The sequence below is a fragment of the Simochromis diagramma genome, unplaced genomic scaffold (genome assembly GCF_900408965.1).
Source record: "Simochromis diagramma unplaced genomic scaffold, fSimDia1.1 OVJJ01000816.1, whole genome shotgun sequence".
Taxonomy (NCBI): Eukaryota; Metazoa; Chordata; class Actinopteri; order Cichliformes; family Cichlidae; genus Simochromis; species Simochromis diagramma.
The window spans coordinates 8,656,451-8,680,173 of NW_024386908.1; the positions used below are offsets into that span (position 1 = coordinate 8,656,451).

General features: G+C 39.9%; 1 protein-coding gene and 1 long non-coding RNA gene across 19 annotated transcripts in view; both read right to left on the reverse strand.

Annotated features, from left to right (window-relative positions):
- LOC120735704 (ELKS/Rab6-interacting/CAST family member 1-like) overlaps positions 1–23,723 on the reverse strand; it is a 158,916-nt gene that overhangs the window by 60,997 nt on the left and 74,196 nt on the right. For 10 of the 18 annotated variants that reach the window (XR_005696336.1, XM_040035275.1, XM_040035262.1 and 7 more), the window contains 4 exons: positions 16,025–16,160; positions 13,329–13,460; positions 8,112–8,165; positions 5,960–6,120 (listed from right to left, as the gene is read on the reverse strand). Coding sequence is in view for 14 of the 18 variants with exons in the window: in XM_040035275.1 (XP_039891209.1) it covers positions 5,960–6,120; positions 8,112–8,165; positions 13,329–13,460; positions 16,025–16,160 (483 nt within the window). In the remaining 4 variants the exon portion in view is untranslated. The remainder of the gene's footprint in view (positions 1–5,959; positions 6,121–8,111; positions 8,166–13,328; positions 13,461–16,024; positions 16,161–23,723) is intronic. The other 8 variants (XR_005696337.1, XR_005696339.1, XR_005696338.1 and 5 more) reach the window with 1 other exon arrangement.
- Positions 9,303–13,322, reverse strand: LOC120735707. The gene is made up of 2 exons (XR_005696341.1): positions 12,994–13,322; positions 9,303–9,627 (listed from the first exon to the last, which is right to left on the reverse strand). It is a non-coding gene; the product is annotated as an uncharacterized LOC120735707 (long non-coding RNA).

Genomic DNA, 23,723 nt, shown 5'->3' on the forward strand with positions numbered 1-23,723 from the left:
GTCTTATCATGCTGAATGAGTTAAGGGGTGAAATATGTAGCAACTCGTCATCACAGTAAAAATCGTAAAATTACAGCCTCACATTAAAGGTTTTCTTGGCAGACTTTTCCCTGTGAAAAATAAAGGCATAAAGGGCGTTGCTGTCCATACTGTAAAGCCTTTTAAGGAAAAGAACCTCTTTTTGAGATGACTTCCATCCATCGAGTCCTGATGGAGATGTTAAAGTTATGGTTCTGCTGGATTTACTGTCTCTTCGTCTTGGACAACGAAAACAGCTGCATCAACTGAAACATTACCAAACACATCACATGTACCGGGTTTCTAGCTTACTGGGAGCTAGAAACTGTCCCAACACATACAGCAACCATAAAAGATGGACACGGATGTGTGTGTTTGACTTTGTATGAAACTGATGAATAGAAATGAGGGAAAGACAGAGCGAGGGATGTGTGTTAAATGCCAGTTAAGCTGAACAGCAGAAAGCAAAATAGGCTTTAATTCATTTAGATTGAGATTTCAGACCTGACACCCCTGCTGTTACGCACACACTGTCAGCACATTCCTGCAGCTGGCTGCGACACACAGTCGCACAAACACACCTGCATATGCCAAACTATAGAAACACATGACAGCGCGCATGCACATCAACCCAAAGGAGACTGGAAGAAAATGAGCATGTGCATAAACCCCGAAGAAAATAAGTCACGTGTTGGAACCCTGCAGGGCAGATGTGCGTGGCTCTTTTTGTGTATTTGTACTTGTGTGTGTGTGCATTAAAGTCTGTAAAGACATATAGTACCAGCTGCTGAGAACTACAGCACAAAGATAGACTTAAAGCCTCACAACTTCACATCGGTGTGTGTGTGTGTGTGGAGGGAGGAAACAAGAGAAGGTGAGAAAGCGAGACAGAACGTCAGTATGTACATTCGCTCAGCTGTATTTGGTATATGTTGCCGCATGGGAGTGAGTGTTTGTGTGTGTTTGCCCAAGAAACCACTGAAACATGCTGTATCATATATCATGTCTTACAGCAACATTAAACCTTACACTGATGTAAAACTGGGCAGCAAATCAGACATCAAACCCCCAAGAGTTAGAGCGTCCCGTGTGCGCAGAGACAGCTTCATGTGCAATACATTGAGATATATGAACACAAGGGACGCCGCCACCTTAAACATCTCATGTTTCACGTGTGGGAGAAAGCTAGAAACAAATGACGTGTTTGCTGACCGTACTCTAATGTCTTGTGAAAAATATGAGCAATGGCGTCATGGGCATAACTCACTGAGAGGCAAGTACCAGCTACCTGAAATGTCTAAATTTTTCACTAAGGAGGAACAGACACAGATATGCATTATCCCAAATGTGTGGAGAGACCTGCAACGGCATGAAAAATATAAGAGCTCTAAAATCCAGCGTTGTTGGATACTCAAATAAATTACATACCGGTAAGCCCCTGAAGGCAATTCATGGAGGGTTTTTAGAGATTTGATAAGGTTGCTCCAAAACAGATACCAACTGAAAACAGTAGACTCAGCCAAAAGACAAACAAACTACAGCCCAGTGCATACTACTGTGCCAACTATAATCAGTATTTGTGAAGGAGATAAACAGTTAGTTAGAGAAACGTAAAGACGTCTGTCTGACGTTTTATTAATTCAAGTAGGACTTGATCTATCAGTATGTTATACAAACATAATGTTTCATTGTTAGGAAAATTCTACACCAAAAAGAAAAGTTTGATGATAATTATAAATTTGTCTTGACGTTTCTTATGTGTGGAAACAACACAAAGAAACGTTAATAGTAAAACTCACTGCTGAGTTAGAATATGTGTTAAAGATTGAGGCCAAGGGCAAGAGGGAAAAAAAAAAGGGGGGGGGGGGGGAGAGAGTCATTATTTGCAGACACATAATGAATGTATAATTCACTGATTCGTCACACTGAACTTTATTTATCTGCTCCAGAAACAGCAGAGGTTATCAGCAGAGTAAATATTTGGTTTAATGTAGAGTAGGTTTGATCTGTGTATGGAAACACGCAGTCACCTCACAGTTCAGGTTGCAAGCTGGAACAAAATGGCGACAGGAGCTTAATCATGGGAATCATGCTATATTTATACACGCATTCACACATACATTCAGCTGGTAGGAGAGGGATGTTAAATGATGCACAGACTAAACTGGCTGCTTGAGATTGTTAATTAGAGTCTGACCGATAATGGATTCTTGTGGCTGCTGCAGCAAAAAATTCCTATACTGATACACTGGACAGTATTTAATACAAATATATCCATAGGTTATATGTCAGACTTACGTTAAAGGGGAAATGTGACGGTGCCATTACTTATGATCTTGCCAGCTCTTTCTTTTAAAATCTAGCTGGCAATTTGTAGTGAAGTTCCCCCTCCTCAGCTGTGATGTTTTTCTGGTACATGTGTGCCAACTTTTTCTACTAATAAAAATCTAATAATAAAAAAAACATGACAGAAAAGTTCCTGTTTTTCTACTATATACAATAGAAGTTTCAGTTTTTTCACAAAAGGTAATTAATGCGCAGTTAAACGTCCTTATAGTGATGGAAAGGCGAGTTTCTTTGATCCAGCTCACTTAAGATCAAAGTGGGTTGCATGTGGTCCAGGTAAGTAAATCTCCAAAAGTTGATTCTGTTCATCTGGACGTAGCGTTTGGTGGAGCTGATCACAGCCACAGAAACAGCAATTCGTAACAACAATATTGCAGAAGTGGAAGCAGAACAACTACGGACGAAAGTTTCGGCCTGTCTCAGCAATGCAAAGCCCCCAGCATCCAACATCACCATGGAGGAGAAGAAGCCACTCACATCACTTAGTGATGACAACAACATTATCATCCTTCCGGCAGACAAGGGGAGGTGCACAGTATTGCTAAACCAGAAAGACTATCATGAGAAAATTTTGTCACTACTCAGTGATGAAAATACTTATGAGCCCCTGAAACGAGACACAGGAAGTGGCTACAGGAAGAGGGCGATAGACTGTCTGAAGCAGTTAGAACAAGACAAGCCTATTGACCGGACCTCATACCACAGGCTATACCCAGGGGAGTCTACACCAAGTCTGTATGGTTTACCGAAAATACATAAACAGGGTGCACCTTTAAGACCGAGGCCAGGACTCTGCAGTCTATTTACACCTACAGGCCAGTGGACACTCTTTCAAGGATGAGGATGTACACATCCTGGACAGGGAGGAACGCTGGTTTGAGCGCAGAGTCAAGGAGGCCATTTACGTGAAAAGGGAAAGACCATCTCTGAATCGAGGAGGGGGCCTAAGGGTACATCTTTCGCCATCTTACAATGCTGTGGTTGCAGCCATTCCCCAACTCTCTGTGAATGGTACTCAAGGCCATTGATCAGTGGGCTTTGGTCAGTGGTTGTTGATCAATGGTCATGAGAATTTGCATAATTAAGATTAAGGAACTGACCTCCCAGCCCATTGTTCCTTCACTGGGCTGGTTTCAGTCATTATGGAAATGTACTGTTTATGAGATTGGGGAAACCTGCAGTCAGCTGAGACTGAAGAAGTCACTTGGATGAGTGACGAAACGTTTCTCCCACAAAACGCTACGTCCAGATGAACAGAATCAACTTTTGGAAATTCTTTTTGTTTTTTTGTTTTTTTTACCGTTGAACAAGTAAAATGGAAACTTCTTTTTTTAACTTTCAGCAGTCAGTCATCATGCTGTTACTGCTGTGTGTAGTCATGCCCAGAAGTACGATTCTGAACCGTGAAAAACTCCTGGTACTCTATACTTATGGGGTGGTCAGCGTGTATGTGTGTGTTTATATGACGTTAATATGTGTTTGTGTGTTCTCTGTTTGTAACTCTGTGTACAGAATATAAGAAGCATGTGTGTGTGTGTCTATTCACGTCTGTGCCTGTTACGTAAATATTCATCATGAAGTCATTGTATGTATAAAAGAAATGCTAGACAGGGCTTGACATCGGTAAATCAATCAAGAGTGCGCTTGCACACGTGCGCGCACACACAGACGCAATTTCATGCAAACACAACACCTCACATTCTGATTCACTGACGCCTGCAATAATCACACGAGTCATTGCTACACCAATAAAACGGTCCGTAACTCTGCTCACCTGGACTGTGAATGGACATGCACAGACTTACACACACACACACACACACTGTCTCCCTAAAAAAGAACAAAAATATAAATGAAACTTGGAGTTCAGGAAAACTAAATCACAATGGAAGCCCTCATTTCCCATGATCCAACAGTTGACTGTCCCACAATCTGTTTAAATAGACAGGGCATGCTGACAATCTCTTTGGCATCTCTTTCAGCCCAGTGCACTGTTCCACTAAACTGGACCTTGTTGTAAGGTCTCAGTGAGGATATAAAATAGCAGAAGGGACTCCTCTTTGCTGCATTTAAGCTACAAACCCATCTATTAAACCGTACCTTGAGTTAGACTGTGTAGGTGTCTGTTAATGTAATCAATCATATTACGAGAGCTTTATAGCGGTACATGGTTATTGCATTATCACAGTACTTAAGTATATCATTTTAAAGTGTGGAGAGAAAGAGAGAGAAGATAAAAGAAGAAAGAGGGGGAGGAATAAGAGGAGAGAGTTAATGAGGTGCCGGGTGAAGATCATGTCAATGTGACCAGTCATAGAAACTGAAGCAGCAGAAGAGACTCCAGGAGATATCAAGAGTTGATTGTTCTGTGTTTAAATTCTAAGCAGTGAGAATAAATGAGAAACTTTGGAAACTTTATACTGTTAAACTAAAACTGAATGCAGCCTTTTCACATTAACCTCTGCATTAAAGAGAATAACATAGCACGGCTGTGTGCAAAATGTACCACAAATCACATCTCTAGGAATTGTATTTTCAGACCGGATATTGACGTATGATACAGCAATCAATATTTTCTAGGACATTTGAGACATCACCCACGCTTTTATTAAATAACGATGTAGTCCAAAAAATATTTTAAAAATGTTGAGATATGTCTAAAAGCAGCAGGTTTCCCAGTCTGGCTTCCCACAAAGCATACTAAGACTTTACATTTCACTGGGTAAATGATTTATACTCAGAGTTTGTATGAGGTTCTGGTCAGTGTGTTGCCAACAGTGGATGGCAGTCGGCACACCACCAAGCAGATAGGAGCACTAACCCGCACAGAAACTAAAGCCATGCAGAGTATGTTCATGTAAAAGAATTAATATAAATTTAAATGAACCCAATGGGGGGCAGCACGGTGGCAAGAAGGTCCTGAGTTCAATTCCACCATCAGGCCGGGGTCTTTCTGTGTGGAGTTTGCATGTTCTCCCCATGTTCGCGTGGGTTCTCCCCAGGTACTCCGGCTTCCTCCCACAGTCCAAAGACATGCAGTTAGTGGGGATAGGTTAATTGGAAACACTAAATTGTCCATAGGTGTGAATGCGGGAGTGAATGTAAGTGCGATTGGTTCTCTCCTGAAAAGGATAAGCGGAAGCGGATGGATGGGTGGGCAATATTTCGAACTCTTTCATCACTTTTCAAGATCAGGGACATGATTGGAGAGCACACTGTAAAATATGCCTTAAAAGCTCAATGGGACAACAATGTATTTAGACATTTTTAACAATGTGATAAGGTGGTGCAAGCTGAGAAATATCCACACAATCATTTTCGCCATTCATTCATGTTGTGGTCACATTTTTACAGTTTTAGAGGGAAATGAACTATTTTTCCATTATATTGTTATTTTTTGCTGTTTTGATGAAACTATAACGCAGCCACATGAGACGGCTGAAAACGTAAATGAATGAAACTGAATGAACATAACTTTTATGAGGCATTGTGCACGTTTACGTACGCCGCGTGAAAGGACAGAAACACGAAATGTAACCAAATGTAACAGCTTAAAATTTTTTTCAGTTAGATGGAGAGAAAGACTTCTTCTTACTTCATCTCCAGGACCTCTTCCAGGTGCTTCCGCCTCTCGGCCCGCAGCGAAGTCAGGTGACCTTCCTTCTCAGCCAGTGAGAGTTGAGTTGATGACAGCTTGGCTTTCATCACCTCCAGTTCCTGTTTCACCTTCTCCATAGCAACCAGCAGGTCCTCCACCTGACACATACAAGTTAACACAGTGTAAATATTTTGGCTCATTTTTTTTCCCTCGCCTTTCCTTTTTTTTTTTTTTTTTGCACATATTAGTCTTTATGTCTGCGAGCGTGTCGTCTATTACGGTGCATATGTGACCTACTGTGTGTTGATTTTCCTCCTCCTTGTTTTCCTTCCCCTGTCTCAGTTGTTTCTCTTTCTCCCGCTCTTCTCTGATACATATTCTGTGTCCCACTCTCTCACTGGGCATATATCAGTTTGTCAGTTTAATGTGAGTGAGGTCAGTGTGGATTTCTCTCAACGACGACATAACCACTACACACACACAAGCACACACATTTTCTCTTTGGAAACCTTTTTCTTTCCTTTCCTAGTTATATACTACACACCTCCAAAGTTTTAAATTAGCATAAATTCGTCTTGCATCGCTGTTTTTCTGAATGCTTAAAGACAAACGGTGAACTTGAAGCATTGTCGCTGAGACCTTACAGCCAAATTAATGTGCAGTCTCTGCTTTATACTGAGATTGTAATTTAATAACATATTTATTTATTTTGCAAAACACAACTCACAGCTTTACAGTCAGATACGGCACCCTGGGTAGTACTTTAAACACTGCTGAGCTCAGACAATATTACATGCCATGTGGAAGAAGTTCTTCTGACCTGAACCACAAAGACAGTGTCTTCTTATTTCCCCTTAGTTTTATTTGGATAGCCATGTTATGTATACACATCCGATCTTTACATGTTTGGATATCTTTACTAAATCTATGGAGCCACGCATACACACAGACAGCCAAACAAAGTGTTGCTTTCACAAGATGAATGAACGTGTCTGTTTCGGCTACAGACGTTTATTTGTAGATGTGTATGAATGGTTTAGGTTGCATACATGGATTCTGAACGTCAGATTAGCTTGTAAAGAAAGATGTCTCAAACATTTCTGCAAACAAGTCACCATAAAGAAATGCGTGTTATGACTGATATTTATAATGGGATTCAGCATCTTCTCCACCACCACTGTGGTCTTAATTTCTGGCTCATTCTCTCCTTTCGTCTCTCTCCAGAGCACTGACGGTGATGCAGAAAGGCAGAGCTCAGAAAGTTGTTCTCTGTTGTTTTCTCATTAATATTGTGATACATTTGTGTACACCGGTGTCAGGTTCAGGAGATCGAAACAAAGGTAATCAAAGTCTGTGGTTTTATTCCTGTCCTTGGGAATGATACAGACTTAAAGGCTGTATGTGTCATCGATGTGCAGGTTTGTGATAGTGTTTCTGGTTTGTAGTATGAAGGACTTTTAGTGAAAAGCTTTGCATAAGTACATTAAGATTTAATTTGCAATTAAGAACACACTGGTGATGGAATGAGAACGGAAAAATAAGACTGGAACTGAGACAAAAAAACAGAAAAACAGAGAAAAAAGAAAAGGCATAGTGTTAGTTCAGGCAGGCCACAAAGTCAAGCTCAGCTGCAGTCCCAGCATTAGCTGATGCACCTTCAGCAGCTGAAGGCTCAGCTGACACTCTTAAAGATTCCCTCCCAATCCATTCCCTGCATTATGCCTAAATGGATTTCCACGTATGCCAGTACAACATAATTCCCCCACATTAGAAGGAAATGACAAACTTCTTTTGACTGAAGTGGCCCTGACTGAAATATGTCTCTTTATATCCAAACCCATATAAGGCCACTGAAAAAAGAAAACTAATTCATAGTGTACCGTATGCATGCCCCAAAACATTTCTACCAATTAACAAATCAAAGTCTTATCAATACAATACTACTTTTTTCACTTTCCATCAAAGTTGCATCTGTTAACTGATCAAAATGAACAGATCCAATAAAAGCTTTTGTTAAATGGCTTCTTCTTTTTTTTATTATTTACAACTTACTGTAAAAAATTAAGGAAATATAATAAATTAAAAAAAAATTAAAAGATGAACAAATGTAAAAAGCAGACGAGCAAGGTATGGGATGATTGTTTGTTACCTTTGACCACCTAAATCCGCTTGTGATGAACTCATGCATTGGAATGTGAGAGAGCTGCATACAAAATAACAGAGAAAGAGATGTGAGAAGCGGGAATGACAACAGTGAAGGAGGTGGAGACGGACATAAGAATGTAAAAGGAATTGCTAGAGGAAAGGCGGAGAATACAAAGGGTAATGAAAAGATAGGCGCAAAGACAAATCAAGGAAGCCGAAGGAAGAAAAAGAAGGAAGCAAAGAAAAGTGATTGTTTGTGGCGAGAGATGTCAAAAGAAAGGGAGGAAAAATGCAAAAGAAGCAAATGCTAAGCTGATGAAAGAGAAGCAACCAGACAGAGGAAAATGCACAAGAAGGAAGACACTGACAGGCAGCAACATGAAATACAGTTCAGACTAGGGCTGTTCGATATAACGATATATATCGGATGACGATATAAAAACATCTATCGTTTCATTTTACGCTATCGTTTGTTTCGTGGTGTCACAAAATAAACTGTTTACGGCAATATTTTTTCATCGTTTTGATGGTCACTGTAGTGGCTATATTAATTTCTTAAAGTTCTCTCTTTCTCTTATATTTAATATAACCACACTACTGACGGACAAGTGCCTGTTTTTATGAGTTGTGGTTAGCAACAACGATGGTAACGCCATCGCGTGTCCGCTTGTTTATGTTCCACATAAACCTTTCACAATAAAGCTCAAGATCCTGTTGAGACTTTTCAAAATATATTGAATGACGTGAAAGAGCAGATTATTTACGCATGAGAAGTAAAAAAGAGCCGCCAGGTGCTAAAAAATAAACCTTAGACTCAAACTCAAAGAATTTACAGAAAATGTTACGTTTTTGTGATTTATATCGTTATCAGGACGATAGAATTCTTATATCGGGATATGAGATTTTGGTCATATCGCACAGCCCTAGTTCAGACAAAACAGAAAGATAGTGGACAATAGAAGAGGGTTGTTTGTTGGGGGTAAGAAGGAAAAGATGGGACATGATACCAACCTGGAGTTAAGAGAGAGGAAGAGAGAGAAGCGTGCATGATCATCATTAAAAAACGATTAGTGGATGGGGGGATGGTGGGAGGGGGCGAGGAGAGACAAGGTCTGGCTGGGAATGGACAGCAACCCCTTCAGTGTTCTGAGAGTGTTTCCGTGTGTGAATAAGGGTGATTTCAGCCTTTATTTTAAGCATAGGAAAGTATGAATGAAAGAAGAAGGTGCACTGAGTTCAAGAATTGAAATTGTGTGGTTAATAAAAGACGGGAAGCAGGAGAAGAGGACGTCTGTCTTTGGTTTCGGAAGAGACGGACATGGTGTGTCATTCTGTTGACTCATTTCTCTGTCACCCACACACACACACAACACACACACAAAAACGCAGCTTCCTTCAGCGATCATAAATACAGTAGTGACTAATGTCTTGCAGAAAAAGTTAACAATATTTTTATGTGGTGTTTATGCCGGAAAAACCCTGTTCATCACACAGTCGCACACACACACACACACACACACCTACAACTATGCAAACACGTGTTGTCTCTATAGCTGGACATAAAAGTTGTGTGTATGGCTCCCAATATGGAGTCAGGATGCGAGTATAAATGTCCCTGGTTTGGCCGCATTTGCATATGCGTGTGTACGCATGTGTGCCAACCCCATAATAAGTGATGTGTGTGTGCCTTTGAACAGGCCGGCCTCATTAAGGGAGGAAATTGTCTGCCTCTGTCATCATTTTATAATTTATTATGTGAAAGGTTAATTGCAGTGACGCAGTTGTAAAAAACAGAAACACCAAAATATTTATTTACAATTTACTTGTGGGGACAGAGGCGAGTTTCCAGTTCCAAAACCAAACTTGGGTCCATCTGGCTCCTGCTGAATGCAACGTTGTGCAGCGCCGGCGTACTGTTTAAATAGCAGTTAGCACTTCTTTCTGCCGTGTTTGTGCGTGTGCATTTAAAGAAATAAGTATGCATGTATGTGGTCCGGCGTCTTGCATATTACTTGCACTGTCTGCGAGTGCCACATCCACATGTGCATGTATGTCTGTGCTGAAAGGTTGAGTTAGTGCTGTTGGGAGAGGGCTGCAGGAGTGTTTGGCTGCCATCTCCACTCATTCACCACACGCTGACGCTTTTTGCTCCTTCCTTCTCGACTGAAGCATTTTAACACGAGGACACTCTCCAGGACCCTTTCCTGGCCTAAATGGCCTCTGTTCTATCTAATTAAAGCTGTCACTTGTAGCATTTTGAAGTTTTTCCAGCCAAATGAACTGTGATAGCTTAGCAAAATTACAGTAAAGACATTAAGCAGCAATTTTTTTTTCAATTTTTTTTTTTGCTCCAGGAAATAAGCAACCATTAAACTCAGGACTCTGGGACTTTCTTTGGGGCTCAATTTTAAGACAAATTTAAATAAAAGAATTATTAAATCATAAAAGAAACACATCAAGATTAAAAAGAAAGAACTCCTGTCTCCCACGTAGCAATGCTGCTGCTGTAAAAAAAGAAAAAATGTGTTTGCTTTTCTTGTTCACCATCTTCATCTCTCTCTGTAGCTCTCTGCTTAGATGAAACGTCAAACCATTGACCGAATATTAATACTTGTGGCTTTCGGTGCTTCCTCACTGTGTGAACGAAGTCCAGCCAACTAATAACAGCAGCGAGGATTGTGTTTGACCAATGAGTGATGATTAGCTTTGCAAAATCTAGCCAAGGAACTTTGCTTTGGGCTTTTCTTGTGGTTCATGAAAAGACTGCACTGAAAAGAGCTAAATTAAAAAAATGTCTTAGCTTTGTTTAAAACTAATGTAAGGTTCCTGAGGGCTTTAAAAATTCCTACAGTTAAAAACAGCCATTAAATATTGCTGTTTTGGCATTTTAAAAAGCTTTCCTCACCAGTGAGACCGGCCTGTCACGCACTCAAACACAGCATATAAGTTTTTTTTAAACATGCAGTTAATTTTTGTTTGTGCTGTAACTTCTACCGCCCGCTAGGCTAGGTCTCTCCTGAAAATAATAATAACAATAACAATAATAATAATAATAAACCCACAATCTTTTGCTAAATCTAACCATGCAGCTTTTAGTGCTTAAATCTTGATTAAAGGAATGAAAGCAAAACTAAAAAGCAAGTCCAAAATGAAGAAACATCAATAAATCAGTGCAGTCAATGAAACTTTAACATATGATGATTCAACCCATCACCATTCATCCAACCAACCCCTGAATGTGGACATTTACATTCCTTAAAAGCAGGCTGGTATCTAAACTTATCACGAAAACTAAGGAAATGATTTTGGTCGATTATTTATTTGTTGTAACAATTTTCTTGGCAGTAAGTCTTATACCATTGGAAAGCCTGTTTATTTCCCCTTAACTGGTGCCATATCTACGGGGAAAATGTATTTGTGGGTTGTGGCCATGGAAAACTTCCCAAAACTTCTCTATCAAACAAACCAAACATCTTATTCTGCTATTGACTCTTGTTTTGAGGTTCTGGTACCCCTGGTGCTGCTAATCAGGTGGCTGATTGGCACCTGATTAGCAGCAGCTGCTAGCACCCTGCTACAGCGGGTGATCCGGATGGGGCCGTGGCATAGGGCAACTTCACGCTGGTGTTCCACAAAATACAGATTTCTTTACTTTGTGTGATGAGTTTATTACCGTTCAATGTTGCCATGGGCAGTGTGTCAAAGAATGGAAAAGACCTTATGGATAACACACGGAAGAGCCAGTATTTGACTGGCAAGTATGATAACATGATGGTAAAATACAAAATGAAGATTTATTAATGTTCAAACACCACAAAAGGAATCTAAACTGCTGGGAAAGCAAATAAATGTCAACTACCTGAGCCATGCTCCAGCTAATGGTTTTAGAATAAAACTCAATAAACTACATTTCCTAATTAGAATATCAGATATTCACACATGTTCGTTTCTTGCAACAAAATCCCAGAGAGTTAAATATCTAAATGCAGAATGCTATTTCTTCTTGGTTGCATCATTACATCAAAAGGCAAATTCAACCTGTCGTGCAGATCATCTTAAACATATTTTCCTGTTGCACTAAGCACCTTTGAAAACTTCCCGATCCTGACTAGAATCTGAAACATAAAAACAACACTTCTTGTTTGCACATGGATCTGAAAGAGCTAAGTCTTATTTCACCTGTAATTACTATTCCGGATAATAACCTATTGTGTGTCCCCCAGGCCGGTGTCGTCTATCTGCTTGACTTTGCCCATGATCTGTCTTTGCTCTGTTCCATCTCTCTGCCTGCTACTTGTTTGGCTCTGGTGCTCATTAACATTTACTGCGGGCAAGGATGTCAGCAAAATACCTCAAAAGTAAAACATCTGTTTGCATGCCCGTCTTTACATGTCGGTCCAGAAGTAGTCCGGTAAGTAAAAGCCAGAACAGGCAGCCAACATTTAGCAGGAGTAATAACAATGGAGTCCAGCCGTATTGCCAACAGCTACAGCCGACCGTGTTTTCTCAGGGCAGTTTTCATCCGTACAGCCCACACAGTTTTTTTCTCCCACTTGTCAAAACGCATCCAGGCACTGAGGAACATTTCCCATCTCTATGGCCTCGTTAAGTCACTGGTACCCAGGGGAACAACACATATGCACACTCCCTGTGGTCTGAGGTTGAATTCACCAAAAACCCTTCCGTTCTGAGCCTCCCTTAACACCGGTACGAGCTTTCTTTAGTGCCTCAATATAGATAAAACACATTACAAATTGGAGTGGTCAGCTCGCGCTTCATTTGAAAAAGCTGTTTGTGTGTTGCAGGCTAAAGTGGACAAAATGCAAGCTGTTCTTTAAATAGAGATGTATTTACCTCCCCTGCAAATGAAGAGTGACTGGACAAACACGCACACACACACACACACACACACACACAGAGCCACACCTGAATGAGCTCAGTTGGCAAGTGTACAGCTACTGCCATTAGCCACTTTTGGCACTGTGATGTTTAGCTATGTCAAAAAGAGTTTTTATGTAGCTTTAAATATGTTTGCCCATATGTTTTTTCATCATATGTCCAAATGTGCCACAAAGTAAAGGAATGAATGAGAAAAATCCTCAGAAGTGAGGACATTTGTGTCTGTTTGAGAAAATAACTGATAGGGGTTGAGTTTAAGGAAAGGTTTGGGTCCTTATACATGCAGTTTCATGCGTGCGTGAGCAACTGAGAGAGACCGTACTTGCTTCTCGGCCTGTGTGCGTGCCTGCTCCTCCTGGGCGAGCACCACCTCCCTCTCGGCTGTGATCTGAACGCTTTCTCTCAGCGCTTCCTCCAGCTCCTCAATGCGCTCCTCCTTCTGACGGAGAGAGTCCTACAAAGCAAACGTATGGAAGAAAAGAGTATTAGTAGATGAAAAAAGGGATCCCAAAAGTTAGAACAAATAATCTTGTCTCAGACGTGAACGTCTGAACCAAATTTGTGCAAATCCATTAAAAAGTTACAGCAACTTTTCAGTCAAAACTGCAAATGTAGCTATGATGGGAATAGAGAATAAAGTCACTAAACTTAGTGGGATTCATCATCTGGGGACCCTTAATGTTAAATGCAGAATATATATATATAGAAATCTATTCTATGTGTGAGTGATGGGCATATATAAAACCAGATATATGTGCTTTAAAATTAAGATTTTCACAATTTTCACATACCTATGTTCTGCATTTGTTATTATTATTAGTTCACAATACATCGTATTTGTCTTATATTGGGAATTAGTGCAACCCTTTAGCCATCCTATGCCTAAATCAAGCTGTTTCTACTTCACTGTCCCTTAAGCTAATTTTCCTTCTGACCGGCTGTTTCTCACTAACACAAGATTTGAGAGGCAGGCAGATGAGGCATCAGTGCTCTGACTGTGCCTCGAGATGACCATATAAAAGTCTCACTTTCACACAGAGCCAAGAGTAACAACTGAATCATATTAAAAAGAAATTAAATGGAGTGTTTAGAGCAATCTCTGTGGCTCACAAAAATGCCTGTGTGATTGTGTTTTTAATTTCTCCAAGCTATTTTGGAGTAGTTGGATCTAATAAGTATAAAAGCTAAGCTTCATCTTTGAACATGCAGTTGTTACGTACTAAATGATGTGCAAGAAAAGTCAAAATGCCAGGTCCCCATGGGATGAAGCTGAGGCTAAAGATGATGCAAAAACTGCTCAGAAATTGCTTGAGCGAGGTTTAAAAAAGCCTCTGAAGTGCTCATGTGGCCTAGGATAATTGGAACAAGCAGAACCCGTGGAGGTCTGACCCCACAACAAGCAAGACCCAAAGGTTGTGCTCCAAACGCCCCGGTGCCACACAGCACCAGAGATCCATTCTCCAGTGGGTCAGAGCTGCATGGGCACCACACTTTTAGGCAGGTTGTCGATTAATATACATCATAACTTTTCTTAACTCAGAAGTTTCTTCGCATCACAACGTACCTACAAATGTCTTTTAGTAATTTTGTATGTGTGAGTAAATGACATGGCTAACTCATCTGGTTTTGTTTGACATCCATCATATAATTACAATGTGCTCTGAATTTTCTGTAAAAGCAGCTGCTTAGCATGCCCCTAAATTAAAACACCCTGGACACCCCCTCCAATTCACGTTTGCAGAACCAGAATAAAAGACTCAGAAACAAGAAAGTCTGATTTCCATCTCCCTCAGACGATTGTGATCACACATGAAGCTGTTTCTTATAAAATGACAACATGAACTTCCCACCAATTCCCCAAAAATAAGATTTATTTTTCTTCTTGCCAGCCAACTGACTTTGCTGGTTAAATTAAAGCTGAATGAATAACTACTGGGAACGGGGTGAGAGGGAGGGGACATTACAGTGGCCATGAACAAACCTCCAGAACATCTCCAACACATGTGCTGAAAATCTTAGTCGTCAGTGTTCCAACATTACTTGGTGTCTAACTATGCAGACTGAGATGGACTTTAATTCAAAACTTCTTATTTGTATTAAATGAAATTTATTGTCTGAATTACTCTCAGATTCCATTTACAGTCTGCAGTGCTGTTTGAGCTGTACATAATGACTTAGCACTGACACACACCAGTTATGGTTGTAACCACTGCGGTCTCATATGTCTGAATGACTCACATAACCATCAGCTCATCTCCTAACCACACGCATACACATGAATGACAACTTTTGAACTCCTTTAACCAAAGATCAATCATGAATCATATGCATTGAGCATTTTCATCTGCCTATAATCAGAGAGGCCACTGAGGTAAACAATTACTGGAAGTGGAGGAGGAGGAGGAAGATGGACAGGAGAGGGGGGGGGGGAGAAGTGTGGGAATGGTAGGAAGAAAGGATGAAATTATAAAGAGAGAAAAGTGAATTGAAAGAAAAATTACATTCTGCAGATATATGAAGAAAACCAAAGTTAGAGTAATCACCCCACATATGTTCATCTGACACGCCCAGCACAGTTGGGGGGTGGGGGGGTAGCTTCCAGATCCCGGGAACCATTTTAAAAGCCCACAGCACTCATTTGGCAGCTCTCTTCTTCCTCCTCTAATCACCTCTCCACCTATTTTATCAAACTTTTTCCCCTCTTCCCACCATTTGTTATCTCCTCACCTCTTCTCTCTCCATCTTCTATCTGCTCTCCCTGTCAATTATCCTCTTCAGTTATCCCTCTCACACACTCCCGACTGAAAGCTGCATCATGTGTGTGTGTGTTTGAGAAAAAGTTTGACATTGCCTTAGGCTGCTCCTTGTCACATTATGATGATACAGTGTTGTTATAGCACAAAATATTCAAAGGACACCGAGAAGGGGAAAAACTTTTTCACCCTCTCATTTCACCCCTCCAACTTTCTACAGCTCTCTTTCTCCTCCTTCCTGCTTCCTCATCCTCCCCCTGCATACCTTTATCTGCAGCGAGCTTTCGTTCAGATTGTCCTCTCTCTTCTTGGCCTCTTCCATCATCTGGGCATTCCTGCTCTTTTCCAGCTGCTCCTTGTGCTTCAGGTTGGCCACCTTCTTTGATTGGTCCTTCATCTGTCTGTATAGACAAAGAAAAATACAAAATAAACCCACAGTCACCACTCTAAAAAAAAAATAGGCTAAAAATAGAAATGAGATTTGTAATTTGGGCTCTGTACAATACCTCAGTTGATTTTAAATCAACCAATCAATATGCAGAAAGCACAGAACTTCAGCTTTAATTCAAGGGGTTTTATAAAAGTTCTGCATTAAATTTTTAGAAATTAGAGGCATTATTGCAGCTCGGTGGCCGGGGTCTTTCTGTGTGGAGTTTGCATGTTCTCCCCGTGTTTGCGTGGGTTCCCTCCGGCTACTCTGGCTTCCTCCCACCGTCCAAAGACATGCAGCTTGTGGGGATAGGTTAATTGGATAATCCAAATTGTCACTAGGTGTGAATGTGCGAGTGAATGTGAGTGCGAATGGTTGTCTGTCCCTGTGTGTTAGCCCTGCGGCAGACTGGCGACCTGTCCAGGGTGTACCCTGCCTCTCGCCCTATGACAGCTGGGATAGGCTCCAGCGCCTCCCGCGACCCTGAAAAGGATAAGCGGAAGCAGATGGATGGATGGATGGATAGAGGCATTTTTATCCATAGTGCCCCATTTTCAGAGGCTCTAAAATAATTGGACAATTGACTGACAAGCTTTTCATGGTCAGATGAGGCCTGTTCTTGGTATTTCATGACAAATCAACAAGAAGCTCTTCAAGAGCGCAAAACTCCATATTTACTTTTAAGTGAGTAGTATTGTATTTTGTATATTTGTATATCACTTTGTTTTCTTTATTCTTTTTAAATGTCCTTTAAGATGTTTGCAGTGTAGTAACAACCAGCAAAGGGCTGCATGACAAGTTTATTTTGATTACAGGAATATTATGTAGAAATAGATAATGAATAATAAGTATCTATTTGTAATTAATAACTTGAGCTTATTATATCATATTATCAACAACAGTTCTCTAACTGACTACAGTAGGCAGCCATTTCTCTCTCTTTCTTTAAAGATTGACATTGTGGGGTCAATTTGAAAGAAAGGCAGATGGAATTTTAAAGTGAGAGCAGTCCTCTCAGAATTCATTCAAAACTTTGCAAACTATCGTATTTTTAGACAAAATGACACGCACGCAAACACTGCCAAAACAAATAACCTCCTCCGTGGAGGGAGATGACACAATTATTTCCATGGTTAAGAAAAACATGTCTGAACACGGGAGTCACAAGACTTAAGGCAGAGAGGATTATTGCCACCTTAGCTTCAGTTGATCACTACAGTGAGTGCTCACCCATATCAAAGTTAGTGATAGCAGCTAGCTAACCTTATGCAAGTGTGTAACTGTAGTTCTGCTAGCTTGCTTCTTTAGTTTCCAGAGCAAGTCCAAATAAAATGTAAAATCTAAGTGATATTACAAAAAAATCAGAAATGTGGCTTGGCTGTAGAAAATCATAAGAACTTCTTTACCTGTCTCTAAGATCCTGATAATGTAAGTTGAAGATCCACAAGTTCAAGACCATCCTTTTGCACTAATTCCCCTAAAATAAAGACTACCTAAAACATACTTTGCTGAAATGGGTAGCATTACTGACCATACGTCGTTACAAACCCAAAGCCCAAATTAGAAAAGCTTCATGGCATCACACTGAGAAATTGCTGTTTAGAATTATGTAATTTCAAAACAGGTGCAAAAAGGCAAAAGTACGAAATTCCAGCTTTGTACTTTAACAGAGCTTAAAAACTCTCTCAGCCAGATCATACCCACATGTATACAGACAGCCTGAATATGCCGGTGTTTACAGTTAAAGGCAAGAAGTCTGGGTGATACAGTAAGACTGTGCGATTCTTTGCAGTACAATGTAGTGATAAAATTCCCTTGGGCTTCTATAACAGATCAGATCAGTAAAGAAATTCAATGAAAAGCTATGAATCAATGACAAGATGACATTTTTGATTTCTGCACGGTGGGAAGCACGGGGGTCTTTTCACAGAGGGATTACCGTGTGTCGGGAAGCAGAGTCTAAATCATCATCTGGGAAATGAAAGGAGACAGAGCGATAGTGAAAGACGGAGAAACAGCAGAGAGTAATTCCTCCTGGGAGAAGAATGGTTCGAAGAGTTTAATCCCTGTTTAAGCTTTCTGCAAGCCTTTGTGACTGTGTCACAGAACTATCGGCTATCACACCAGCTTGACTTGATCTGGACCTTTCATACCTTTCATGCTGCAGACATACACAGATGTGGAGTAACTCAAGCTAATGCCAGTAAGGTTTAACAAGGTCTACTGAATCATGACATAGATGAAAGATAAGTCAAACAAGAAGGGTGAATGTGTAAGCATAGATTTGCCAGCGCATACACACTGACATTTCCATGAAACCAGCACACGTCCAACAAAGACAAAACTAAAGCGCTGACCAGCACAAAAGAAGGCGATCAAACTCAATAAAAGTCATTGTTCTCATACTATATATGTCCTTGACTCATTTTTATGTTTACATTTTGCACAGTAGGCGTGCCTTCACTGTACAAATGTTTATGCATATGTGTGTGTTCCTGTTCTAAGTTTTTACAGGCTTGTAGATAAATCGTCATATCTGTGGCTGCAGCTGCCAGTAAAAAAGACCTCCAGTGAGGGGAATCCAGAGCGTTTGCTCTCATTGTAAATCCTTTTTACCAGCCGTAAACTGCATACTTTGTTTCCGAAGGTGTAAACAGGTTCACATGACCTTTGACCTTAGTCTGTGCACCACAAATCTCCAAGCTTAACTCTGCACATCTGCACTGCTGCGATCCCACAGTTTACTTTAGTTAGAAACATCTGTCTGAATTAATGAGTTCAGGTTTATTTGTTTACATATAGAGTAGTACACACATTATAGTCTGCATTCAATTGCAACCTTTCCTTCATCGTTCTCATCTTTCATGTCTCTTTAAGCTACAAACTAGCTGCTATTCTAATTTAAACTAGCTAAAAATAATGAGAGCAATCCATCAAATATCATTGCCAGAAAGGCTGAGAAATGTTATTGGCAGTAGAAGGTATTATAAAATCCTCTATGTGTTTGCTAAAAGGTCCAGGAGGCCTGATTCCAAACTGTCCAGAGAAATTTGTAAAGTTGTAATAAAAAAGACAAAATCTAATGATAGAGCCAACATTATGCTGCTGCACCTGGCTGTTTAGCACTCACTGAATAACCATTAGTGTGCTAAGATGTGCGTGTATGTTAAAGAGCATGCATGTGTGCCTCATGTGCGTTTAGGGGTTCAAATATTAAACAGAAGGCAGATGTAGTAAGCATGCATTATCTATGTTTTTCCTTTAACTTTGCACCATGATTGGGAGATAAAGCTGTATGAATATGTTTGGGAATGATGTTTTTGTGCTATACGCCCATGTGTGTGTAACAGGTCATAAACAGGCAGGAATGTTCCTATTGGAGGATTTCCAGGAAGCTTTCTGAGGTTTCTGACCTTCATGCTGCATTTACTGTACATATGTGAGAGTACGCGCATGTGGAAATAGACTTTTATTTTTTGCCGTTTCCTAATGACTCAACACTCGGTCCCCCGTCTTTTCACTTTTTCTAATGCTAAACACTTGCTTTGCTTGCTTTTTAGCATGTAGGTCATTTGCATTTGTAACTATCACACATTCACATCAAACCGTACCAACTTCATCCTCCTCCTCCTCTTCTCCTCTCTCATTGAAATTTTCTTGCTTGCAAAATCCATTTCCTCCCACTTACATGCCAATATTTTGCATGTCGCATTATAATTACATGCATGCAAAGCAATTATTTATTTGCACTGAGCCAATGTTGGAGAACAAATATACCGCTTCTCTTTCCTTTCGGGGTTCCTTTCCAAATGCAACATAACTTTTTCCTTTGGATAAAATGCTTTCATCAGACCATAGACCATTTCTATATTCTCTTCCTCTCCCTAGCTCTTGAATCTCCCTCTTTTGTCATTTCCATATCTAGTGCTTTCCTTTCTTTCCAAACTCCTTGAAGGAGCCAAAACAAGCTTTTATGCTATAATGATTATCATGTGAATATAAATCATACTTAATATGAAATTCATCCTCACAAGTATGCTGCACCTGTATGTTATAGTCCCTCTAAATGGTTTTAGATGTAATTTATAAAGATCAAATGTCTTTGGGGTTGTGTCAGGAGCATAAAAATCTGCCAAATCAACCATGTGGAGCTACCTGCTGTGGTGACCCCTTTGTGAATAAGAGAACAGCTGAAAACCTCTTTATCAGACAAGACAAAGTAACAAAATAAGTTATGCCTGGAACTAATAGTTACTGTCAATCTTGACTGAATAATCTGTAGTTCATTAAAACAAAACAAAACAAAAAAAACAAAACAGACACAGTACAGTAGATCTTTTATCTGGTAGGTTAGTTAAAGGTAAAGGCACCATAAACGGGAATACAGTTGATAGAATCAAATGGCTTCCACCGTCATCAGATCTCAATCTAACAGAAGACCTTTAGGATATGGTGGATTGGGAGATTACCATCATGTATGTGCTGCTGACAAATGTCCAGCAACTGTGTGATGCTGTCACGTTAGTATAAAACAAAATCTCTGGGGAATGTTGTCAGCAGCTTATTGAATCTATGCCATGAAAAATCAAGGACGGCAAAAGGCAGTTCAAACAAGGTGTATCTAATGAAGTGGCCAGTGTATATATATCTAACAAAAATGTGTCAGTTCATTTCTTTCTTTATATTTCTCCTCTCTCTGTATTGAATAACAAACCGGGGGTAATATGAATGTACTGTTTAAAAAACTGTAGTTTGCATTTCACACGTTTAAGTAAAAAGCAGAACACTTCACTCGTTGCTCGGTGAACTTTCTGCCTCGGCTCAGCGGAGGCTCAGTGCCATTCCAAGTTGTTTTAATATGTAAAATACTTCCTTTTCCCTCCCTCTGAAATCATTTTCAACAACTGCTGCAAACCGCTGAAGGAGGAGGAGGCGGAATCACAGGAGAGCTCACTACCCACAGCGCTGTAAACACGACATACAAATGTGCAGTGAAACCACGTCCGCACACACACAAAATACGCACATACGCAGTTATACACGGGGTCGTGTTCCAAACACAACCTGCTTTGTATTAGATCAAATCTCCGGCTCGGACCACACACAAATATTTGAAGCACCCACAAGCAGTTGTGTACATACAGAGCTGTGAGCGCAGCATCGCGTAACACAACAACAAGCACCCATTTTACAACATTCCCACATAAATGCACGTAAACAAACACGATGACACACAAGGTAAATAGATATTATGTGTTAACATTCATACACACACACTGATATACTTGTTGACAGGATTTTGAACTTCCCTAATTCTTCCAAACCCCACCCAAAATATCCCCAAGCACTGACCATACACACGCACACACATCTAATCATATAAACACAAATGTACAACGCAGTCAAGCCTTCATTAAACCTTAGAGTTGTACAAAAATCATATACTGAATATTGGTGATAATTAGCAGGAAAAAGGAAAACACACATGCACACAGACAATCTCACAAACTTCAGTAAACCTCAAACCCTTAAAAAAAAAAGAAAAACTTTTCAACCTCCCTCATTAGCATGTTGCTGATATTCAGGAACCCACATTAAGGTAGTATTAATATTACATTTGGAGTCCTGTATAAATATTTGATCAGAAATGCTCGCGGGCCTCATGTATGTTTACTGCACATAGTTCGCCCAACATTAACATCAAGGATTTCCTTTTAAGTATTTGGAATTCAGTATTTCCTTTGAAAATACAGGAAACATTGGTCTGCTTCACTGAGCCCATAAAAACTATAAAATACAGAAAAGAAAAAAAAACAGCAAAAACATAATAGTTGAGTCTTTCCTGCTGTCGATGTGGTAGAAAAACATTTTGGAGGAATAAAGAAGGAGGTAGTTATTTTATGACTTGAGAAACAACTCTAGAAAATCCCTCAGGTAGAGGGTAAGTAAATTTGTGAAGTAAATAAGGAGTAAAGGCAGCTAAGACCCGTGTGCATGTGTCTACAAACCTTCACAGTGTGAGTTACTGGAAACTAACTGTAAAAACACTGTGATACAAACAGAAAGAAATCGCATCTGTCCTTATGAAGATAAATCATATTTAAAGGGTATATCTAAACCAAAGTGTTTTGGTAATAGTAACAGTGTAAGCATGCGACAGAGAGCCAGAGTTGATCTTGGCAGTGTCTTTGTTTAACATGGTGAACCGTGAGGTCCCGGAATTAAATACTGACGCTCTGTTTCTAAGTCTCATATTCATCTTTTGATGAACTTAACTGATCCAAACTGAGATTTTATTATAGATGAGTCGACTCACATTTAGCTCTGTATCTTAACGGTGCTTTTAACTCGGTGCATAAAACATAACCATACAGGGAAGGGAAATAGAGCTGCATTCCTTTTCTAAAACAACCTTACAAAGCACAGTATGAGGAAAAACATACATTACACTGAGTATCGGTAGCACTTTATGATAATGTCACACTAGTGACAAATTCATCATTTATGTCACATTAAGCCTCCTTAGTATGCCATTTATAAATAGAGATATTTTACTATGACTACGATTATAATTACTATTAGCTGTGATGTAGTAGCAGTGTTAGCTGTACATGGTGTAATGGATGGGTGGATAAACATCAGTATTTATAAATGGCATACTAAGGAGGAGTAATGATATATAAATGATGAATAAAATAGTTGACAATATTTTACATTACTATTGCTTAAAAGTATGACATTATTATAAAGTGCTACCTGAGTATCTACTGTTAACTGTACTATAGGCTTGTGATTCTTAAACAAACAAGCTCTTAAACAAAATTTAAATGACAATAAACAATTAATTGAACAATGTAATTATTCATAAATATTGATTGATTACAAGCGGAACATCAATGAAAGCGGCCATTTTTAGCTAAATTTGTTCTGTTGTTAAATGTTGTGTTGATAAGCTAAGTGATTGAAAAAGCTCATTGATCCAGCTGAAAAACACAGCCGAAAGCCTTTGTGTTGATTAGAGAAGCATTTGGTTTGGGTTGAGTGATGGTGCCTCCATTTAGAAAAAGCCAAAATGCAAGATTTCATACTATACTATACATACTTGTGAATGACGTAGGACAATCTTTATCTTATGAGTACCTTATAATGACAGGTACTATCCTCACATCCACCTGAGGAGCTACACTATAGGACAAAGATATCGGGCCACAGCATTCTGCCTTTACAAACATTTCTGACGGAATGAGTGGATGGGAAATTCTGACTGGAAAATGTCTTTCCTCCTAGATATTCCAACTGTTTGAACCGTAAGCGGTATTATTGAAAAGCGGAAGCATTTAGTAACTCAGCCACAAAGTGGCAGACCACGTAAAGTCACAGAGCACGGTTGGTGAGGCGCACCATGTCTAAAAGTTGCCAGTGGTCTGCTGACACAATAAACCACCTCGGGGATTAACATCTGCACGAAAACTGCACCCTGGGAACTTCATGGCATGGACTTCCATAACTGAGCAGCTCCTGGTAAGGTGTAATG